Source organism: Gossypium arboreum, chromosome 10 (genome assembly GCF_025698485.1).
Source record: "Gossypium arboreum isolate Shixiya-1 chromosome 10, ASM2569848v2, whole genome shotgun sequence".
Classification (NCBI taxonomy): domain Eukaryota; kingdom Viridiplantae; phylum Streptophyta; class Magnoliopsida; order Malvales; family Malvaceae; genus Gossypium; species Gossypium arboreum.
This window is the reverse complement of record NC_069079.1, coordinates 129552726-129561341: the sequence shown is the minus strand read 5'-3', so window position 1 is coordinate 129561341 and position 8616 is coordinate 129552726. Positions and strand designations below refer to the sequence as shown.

General features: G+C 32.8%; 1 protein-coding gene across 8 annotated transcripts; it reads right to left on the bottom strand.

Annotated features, from left to right (window-relative positions):
• Positions 1-326: 326 nt before the first annotated feature.
• On the bottom strand, positions 327-7669 carry LOC108481258 (disease resistance protein RPV1-like). Of its 8 annotated transcripts, none has more exons than XM_053020495.1 (12): positions 6944-7669; positions 5639-6854; positions 4711-5034; positions 2925-4448; positions 2411-2550; positions 2258-2314; positions 2071-2146; positions 1913-1985; positions 1718-1803; positions 932-1148; positions 794-836; positions 327-704 (listed from the first exon to the last, which is right to left on the bottom strand). In XM_053020495.1, exons 1-4 carry the CDS (start codon positions 7519-7521, stop codon positions 3051-3053), a joined length of 3516 nt encoding a protein of 1171 aa, XP_052876455.1. In that variant the 5' UTR covers positions 7522-7669; the 3' UTR covers positions 327-704; positions 794-836; positions 932-1148; positions 1718-1803; positions 1913-1985; positions 2071-2146; positions 2258-2314; positions 2411-2550; positions 2925-3050. The 8 variants fall into 8 exon arrangements, with proteins under 8 accessions (XP_052876455.1, XP_052876453.1, XP_052876456.1 ...); XM_053020493.1 differs by having other exon boundaries at positions 794-867; positions 977-1148; XM_053020496.1 differs by having other exon boundaries at positions 794-1148; positions 6944-7199; positions 7317-7669.
• Between the last annotated feature and the right edge of the window lie 947 nt (positions 7670-8616).

Below are 8616 nucleotides of genomic sequence, written 5' to 3'. Positions count from 1 at the left end.
TCATCCTCTTGGCTGAATTTTCATGGAAAATCTGCAGATTACAGTCTTATAGCGGTAACTTCATAAAGCACCAAAGCATTAAAATTCACCGCTTGATATGCGACGCACAATTTTTTTGTTTTGTGGGTGATAAATAAGATACATTAAACACCTATCATCCAGTTTGGTTTTCTATAATAAAAGATTAATTTATTTAAAACTTGTGGATGCAAGCTTGCAACATCTATCACTAGCTAATTTGTAATGCTAATGGACCTGAATTTTTGTATTTACTGCAATATAAAAATAATCAGAGTTGTATACTTTGTGTTTAGGATTACGGAAAATTATTTTAATTACTAAGCTTCGAATCTTGAACTTGTTGGATATCATCTCATCAAAACCAATGTACGAACCAATTCCAAACAGAGAAACTCTGGAATTTTAAATACAAAAAGGGAAAATTGATTCAAGTTTTAGCCCAAACTGATGTAACAATCAAGTCAAGTACCTGTACCATAAAGCCAACTCTTCATTTTGAAGTTCCAACTAAACCAAAATCATTTGGATTTTATTTTCCAGGTGTTTATGTTGGGTTCCTCTATGGGGTAAAACATCAATCTAGCTTTAGAATGAAAACTGTGATAGGGTTCGCATTGAAAATAACATCCAGGCTCGGTGTGTTCATTCAACGAGTTTTGAGATGAGAGCAACTCTGCCAAATTCTGCATGCATTTATATGATCCATTGATAAATCAGGGGAAAAGAATGCCATGAGGATACTAATAATCAGAATGAGTCAATAGTAATTTACCCAAGAGCATATGCTTCCTCTCAATGGGATAAACAAGGCAACTCTGTTGGCAAGTTGCAGTACTGCTTCAATATCTAAGTCCAACCACAATATAAAGAAATCATTCAGTAGAAGAAATTGAAGATCTTAAAAGCTTACTTGTTACAAACATCTGTTATTTATTCCCTCATCTGCTTTCCTTACATCAATCATTGCCATCTTTATTCCCTTCACATTAATCTCTAGGTAAAAGGGCACATCTATAAATGTGGATTTTGTGGGAACTTCATTTGTTGGTGAGAAAGAAGATATCAAAAAACCACCCATAATCTGCGACTTCAATTCCAGTAGAGTATTGAATCTGTGTCTGGCTTGACTGTCATGCAAGTTTTATGAAATCTACGGATCACAGTCATAAAAAATAGAAAATACCTACTCCTAGATCAATATAAAACATAGGTTATAAGATTAACCAATCTCAAACATATGTTGATTATATTTAGGGAATAGTTGGTAGGTTTACCTTAGCTAACATGAATATAAATTAGAAATCATGAACTGAAATATTATATATATATATTTACCAATTTTCAAAGGAAATATTAAACATAAATCAATGGGTGAACAAATCATTGAACTAAAATGCAGATAGTATTGAGATGCAATATGATTAAATCTCTACTTGCTGCCTATGGCATGAGCACCAATGGTGGAACCTAAACAATTAAGCTGAATGATGTCCACCACTGATCCTATGAATCAAAACCAGCCAATAACAAGTCAACTGTCAAAAAGAATTCAAGTATGAATCTTAATCTCTCCTCACTACAATGCTCAACAACATAAGAGCAGTAACATACAAAGAAATTTCACCCCAAACTGATATGATAATCAAAATCCAAGATAAGAAAATATCAACTCCAATAGCTCTACCATGAAACTAACCCAATCTAGCTTGAGAATGAAAACTGTCAAAGGTTGCCTCCAGCTCCATGTGTTTATCCCACAAGTTTTGAGATCTGTTGCAAATTCTGGATTTATATAATCCCATTGATAAATATGGGAAAAATGGTGAGGACGCTGAAAATCATTATATGAACCTAAAATCATGATAATAAGTCAAAGTTAAAGGTAACTTACTTCTCCACCAAGACTGAATTGCCAGAACCCAAAAAGGGGCTCAAAAGATTACTTTGACTTTGTGTTGACAAATCTATTGACAACTTGCATTATCACCAAATATCAGTTCAAACACTTGTATAAAGCAAGCATTCAGTAAAAAGAATTGAAGGTCTTACAGCTCAGGTGTTCCTCCTTGTATGGATAAAGCTCCAATTCAGGAGTGGCATTCTCAAAGATTTGTCATTCCCTAATCTTACATCAACACAGAAGCAAAGGATATAAGAAAAAACAATCTCACAAATAACCAATCTTTCTAATGAATCAAGATATGATTGAAGGAAAATGCAGCAAGTATTGAGATACCAGATGACACCAATGGTAGAACTAAACAATGAAGCTGAACCGAGTCCACTATTGGTCCTATGAATTAAAAAAAAAATAAAAAACCAATCAATAACAAGTCAACTGTCTATAAGAATTAAGTATGAATTTTAATATCTGAATTTTGGTACCCACCAAAACCCCTATGGATATTTTATCAACTCCAAAGCAGAATCATTTTGCTACTGTATTGAAATCTCCAGTTACCGTTCAATTTTCCTCCAAATTAATTAATACATATGGAGAATTTCCTTCTTGGACAATCTACGCTATATCTACAAAAGAACACAGACAACAGGGGAATGAAGATGAGAAAAATAATAATAAGCAACAATCACATCTGTTGAACAAATTTCCAATTATATGTTTCATAAGTTATGCTTTTAACATTTACAATGAGGAACTACAATGTTCCAGTATGGTAAAGCACCTTGTAGAAGACAAGTAATTTATAAAGCAGAGCAAGTTTAGATTCATCCTGGTTGGTTTTAATTAATTAGAGCACTTCATTTTGCGTCACTAATTTATAAGTTGAAAATTTACTATTAACAATTGTGGAAAACAAAAGTATGACAATATGAAAAAGAAATGAAAAAACTGAAAAATGTATGATAATATGAAAAAAATGAGATTAAAATGAAACCCCTACCTATGCATTTGGATGACATTATTCAGATGTTGAAATTCCTCAAAAGCAGAGCCAAGGATGGAAAGAAATACAAACTATTTCAATCTGGGTAGGTTTGGATGGGCGATCGGGTGCGGTACGGTAAGTTTAACTTATTTTTCGTCTCACGCAGGTAATGCTTCTTTTGTTCCCAGCAACTCTCTTTTCAGTACAATCCATATAATCCACATAAACGCACCGCCAATCCAAACCCATCCTAAATCCTCCATCCCCTCCATCCCCTTCTTCACCATCATGGCTAAAGCTTCTTTTGTTCCCAGCAACTTCAGTAGCATCCACGTAAAATACATGAACACCACATCTCTTCACCTTGATATAGTCTTCTTCTCCATCATCTTCTTCTTCATCCCAATTTCTGATGTAGAATTCAAATGATGCCTCCTCATAATTCTGGTCTTCTTTAACCATGTCGATGCTAGATAGAATAAACACGTGATCACCCATGCACTTCTCTGGCTCAAGAAGCTCTAAAAAAGATATTTTACTTCTTAGCTTTTCATAACCACCACCACCGTTGCCACCACCAGCGGCTGTAAATTGGTACTCACAAATACATTCAAGTAATTGAAATTCAAGGCAGTGAGTGAGGTCAGCCACAAGGCAAATAGCAAAAACCAAAACTCTACTCCCACTACCCCCATTTGGGGCTATCTTCAAACTTAAGGAAGAATTCATGCTCTGACACTCGAACTTATTTGCTGAAATTTTGTTTCCTGGGAAACAACAAATCAAACTTGGAAAGTTATCATGCTGGTATTTCCAATCATATCTCGATGCCCATTCCTTAGCTAGGGATCCAATTTTGAGCATGGCATTTGCCTCAATGTTATTAGTTGACTCTTGATTCAAGTTGAAACAATTACAGAATAGCATCAAAAACACATTATCATCATTATCATCACCTAATGAAACAAACTGATATAAATTTTTATCTGCAAAGGAAACTTTTTCTAATGATGTGCAGTCATGTACATTCAAGTCGTGCAGATATGGTGGAAGCTCTGAGAGTAATTTGAGGCTCTTGCAACGATCCATATGCATATACTTAAGGCTTTTAAACCTCAAGCTTGGTGAGGGCACATCAACAGCTGGAAATTTGACGATTGGACAACCACTAAGATGTAGAGAAGAAAGCGATTCCAACTTTGAAATATTGCTTGATACATCTTTTACCCTTGAGTTTCTCAAGATCAACTTTCCAAGTCTGTGGAGATGCTCAATGAAATCAGGTACTTCTTCTATTCCAGTTTCTGATAAATCTAACCTGTAAAAGTTATTTAAGATCTCGGGAAACTTCTTGAGACTACGACATCCCTTAAGGTGAAGCGTTTTAAGTGATGTCAAATGGTCAAGGCAAGGAAGTTCAACCAAACTTTCGCAATTTTCACAATCAAGTCTTTCAAGGTTGACGGCTTTTAATAAATTAGGGATCTTCTTTAATTTTTTGCAACTAAAAAGGTTAATTTTGCGTAAATGAACAAGATCCTGCACATGATGAGAACATAAAGTAGTTAGAGCATCATTGACTTAGACTCTATCAAAATAAAATTTTAAATTTGATGTATTTGGTCTATTAATTCACCCTCCATCAATTCATCAAATTGCTTCTTTTAAAAAATAGAATAAAATCTTTTATATATTTTTAAAAAATTTAATAAAATATGTTATCATATGGTTAAATGTTATATTAATTATAAATTTTTTCTTAAAAAATTCTTAAATGAAGAAAGTATAAAAGAATATATACCTGATCTTTGTTCCACAAGTGTTCCATGTTTCCATGTGGTAATATCAATGCAATAAGGTTCTTTGGATTAAAACTTGATGATAAAGATTTGAAGGGGTAATAATCCCATCGAAGATACCTTAGCTCATCCGGAAAAAATACAATATCATCTTGGTATGTAAATAGCTTCTTATAATCCTCACTCTCTTCCCGCAACAAATATTTTGACGATGAATAGAAGAAAATATATCTAAGATTAGTCATGTTTTTAAAAACAGAAGGTTGGAATAATAAGTTATCCATACGTATCATGTCTGACTTTATTCCTTGAATTCGATCAGTTCCCTAATAGCAAAAACCAGTTTATCAAATATTAGCATGGAAAAATTTATGAACATTCCATTAAATAACTCATAAAAAAAATAATCATATTAGGATAGATGTAGACTAATTGAGCACTTTTAGGAATTTTTACATACAAAAAGTGTTTTTCTTTTCTTTTGTTTTTATTTTTTTCAAATCAATGCATTAAGTATTTAACTATGTCATAAACCTTGAGCAGATTCTACAATGACGATAATTATTTTATTTTCTAAATACTAATTAAAAGGGATAATACTTGATATGATATCAAATATATGGGAAAGGATTGTATGAAACAGTGACGCCACATCATCTGTATCATTTTCTAATAGTTTTATGTCACATCAGTATTCTTATCTTGAATTTCAGTATTTTAATTTAGATTTGATTTTTTTCAGGATAAAATCTTGAAATTCAGTATAAGAGTACTGATGTGGTATAAAACTATTAGAAATAAATACAGATGACGTGGCGTCACTGTTTCATATAATCCTTTCTCATACAGAGAAAGGATTGTAGTACCATTCAACATCTCATTAAAGTATATTAAAAAAATTAAAAGAATATAAATACAATTAGTGCTTACTTTTTTATATTTGAGCACTTCTTCCACGTGTTTAACATTCCATAGTCTACTGCACTTACCAAGGGTTTTAGATTCTTGACAAGCAATGTCCTTTCCCATCTCTTCAAGCGTATCATGCATATAAATTATATATGAATATCCGAAATCGCACATTGTAAGATAACCGAGAGAGAAATTATGAGAAGATGAGACATTGATCTGGCATTTGTCAACCAATTTGTTTACTTCACACTCTAAACCTTGATAACAACCACTTAGAATATGTTTTGTCCTCTTGATCAGGCATTTGTCAACCAATTTGTTGATTCCACACTCTACACCCTTATAACAACCACTTAGAATATGTTTTGTTGTTTCTATGGGTTCCCCTTTAAAGAAGCATGCAATGTCAAGAAATATATTCTGCTCTACTATATCTAGCCCATCATAACTACTTTTCAAAGCCTCTGAAATTTTTTTCTCTGGGGGACAGTCCTTTAGCTTCTCAACCTTACTTTCCCAATAATCTATACTTCTTTTATTTAAATCAGAACCCAAAACTTTAAGAGCAAGTGGATTGCCTTGGGTGTACTTTACAAACCTACGCGATAGATCTTGAAAACCAACCGCGGGATTCAACTGCTTAAACGCAAAGGTAGAAAAAAGTTGAAGAGAATCGTTCTCATTTAACCCTTTCATCTCATGTATTTTGTCAGCTCCTCCACTCTCAAGCACTTGTCTATCTCTAGATGTTATAATGGTTTTACTTCCAAAACCAAAATATTTAACCCCCATATAATCTATTTGGTCTAAGTGATCATCAACATCATCAAGGACAACGAGTACTTTCTTCTTGTTGAGTCTCTCTTGAGTTAAAGTGGATCCTATAGAGGGGGTGTCTATATCAACTTTTGAGTTCAATAATTTCGAAAGAAGTTCATTTCGTAAAGATTTCTTCCCTTGATTTCCTATTTCCTCTCTAACATTTTGAAGAAAGCAATGACTTTCAAACTCTGAAGAGATTTTTTTATATACAACCTCAGCAAGGGTTGTTTTGCCTTGACCACCCATTCCCCAAAGTCCTAATACCCGACAACCTTCTTGCTCAATCAGACCCAGAATTATCTTTTTCTGATCATCTATTCCAACCAATTCTTCAGAAGCACTTTCAAACTCAATATTCGTCAACTTTTTTATAATATATTCAACAACATCTTTAATGTACTCGGTTTCAGGTCTAGAAAACAATAAAAAATGTAAATAAGTAAATATGAAATCTAAAACAAAGATAAGTTGAACATAACAATATAAGAAAATTATTGTTACCTGTCAAATTTGCCTCCTTCTATATGCCACCCTTTTAATTTACCGACCTCTGCAAAAGCAGATTTCCATCGTTGTACTGTATCAGTTGGTTGCTTTGATTCATGCTCCTCGAAGGATGTCTTAAAACTCCCACCAATATTTCGCACGTTGGAAGGATCAACATGATAAAAGATGGGAATAACAGTATGTCCATGAGAGCGCTTGCGGATCATGATGTCAGAGAGTTCAACCAAGCATGATTTCGAAGAGGCATAGTCTGCAGACAAAACGATGATTGAGATATTTGAGACTGCAATTGCTCGAGAAAGTGCTTGTGAAAGCAGCACCCCTTTTTCCAGTTTTTCTTCATCGAAGAAAACATCAATTCCCTTACTTTTCAAAGCCTGAAGTAGATGACTGGTGAAATTAAGGCGCGTGTCTTCACCTCTGAAGCTCAAGAAAACATGATACTTCATTAGAGTAGAAGATGAAGAAGAAGAAGACATGAAAGAGTATCTTGAAGCAAAAGACAGAACAAATATAGCAAGTGAATTTTGCTTGGGTTGTGGTATTATTGTGGAAGAAAAAGTGTAAAACATCTATCATCTTTGGTATCCTTTTATTAATGGGAACGAGATTGAAGGCTTTTATCTTAGGCAAAAGCACAGGCGACGACTTGAGCTTAGCCAATTATCTTTTAGTCATCACAGTTGTTACTCACTCACTTCACTTGTCACACCACATCAGGCAATCAGTTCTCTTTATTATCTTTTACCGATAAAAGTGAGAGTGTTTTGATGGTGGCGGAGTAATTAACTAATAATCATTGTGTGTGTGGACCACTAACAAACTGCACCACCCATGAAATTAGCCAATTCGGAAACAGTCAAATTTTGTTTCTGGTCCCTCTACTATTCTCAAATTTTAGATTTAGTCCTTCTTTAACATGATCTATTTATTTTTATGTTGTCATTAGTTAATTCAAATATTCAGGTTAAAATTTTAGTGTGGATGAAAAAAAACTCTTTTATCATAAAAGATTCTTGTAATTTTAAGAAAAAAACCATGTTATAGTATTCTTTATTTATATTAATTAATGACAAAACTTTATTTAAAATCTTCAATCACAAAAGAAATTACAAAAAGGTTGAGATAACAAGAGAAACATGTGGGTTATTATCATACATGTTTATCATTTTTCACTTTTTTAGAAAAACATTTATAGTGTAATTTTCATTCGGGTTATCGAACATAAATTATTAAAATATTAATTCTCAATTAAAATTTTTAATATTAGTAAAGTTAAGTAAAACATTTTACGTCAAGATTTGATTGGAGAAGTGGCTAAAATCAACTTAATTGAACATAACTAATTGATCAATGTGTTAAAACGATTTTTATCGATAAATAATATATTTTATCAATTATGAGAGAAATTTAATTCTTAATTGATAATTTGAAAACTTTTCTTACCTTTCATGAATTTTCTATCTAAGTTGCCATGACTTAAATTTTGGGAAGTTTTTTTTTTTCAAGCCAAAGACCTTTTCTTTTGGATTTCTTTTGGATCTTGAGAAGACTCAGGTTATATAGAAAACGTGTAACGACCCGATAGTTGAGGATGTCAAAAATTGTATTCTCGAAACTCAGTTCCCGTAAATCGAACTTGTAAATATTTATTAAAAATATTTACG

Bases quoted from the DNA above. Each gene is read 5' to 3' on its own strand.
- LOC108481258 (XM_053020491.1), bottom strand. From the start codon at position 7,521: ATGTTTTACACTTTTTCTTCCACAATAATACCACAACCCAAGCAAAAT. The intron at 6,855-6,943 runs GTAACAATAATT...ATTGTTTTCTAG, and splicing joins GAAGGAGGCAAATTTGACAG to ACCTGAAACCGAGTACATTA. The intron at 4,449-4,710 runs GTATATATTCTT...CATCATGTGCAG, and splicing joins ACTTGTGGAACAAAGATCAG to GATCTTGTTCATTTACGCAA.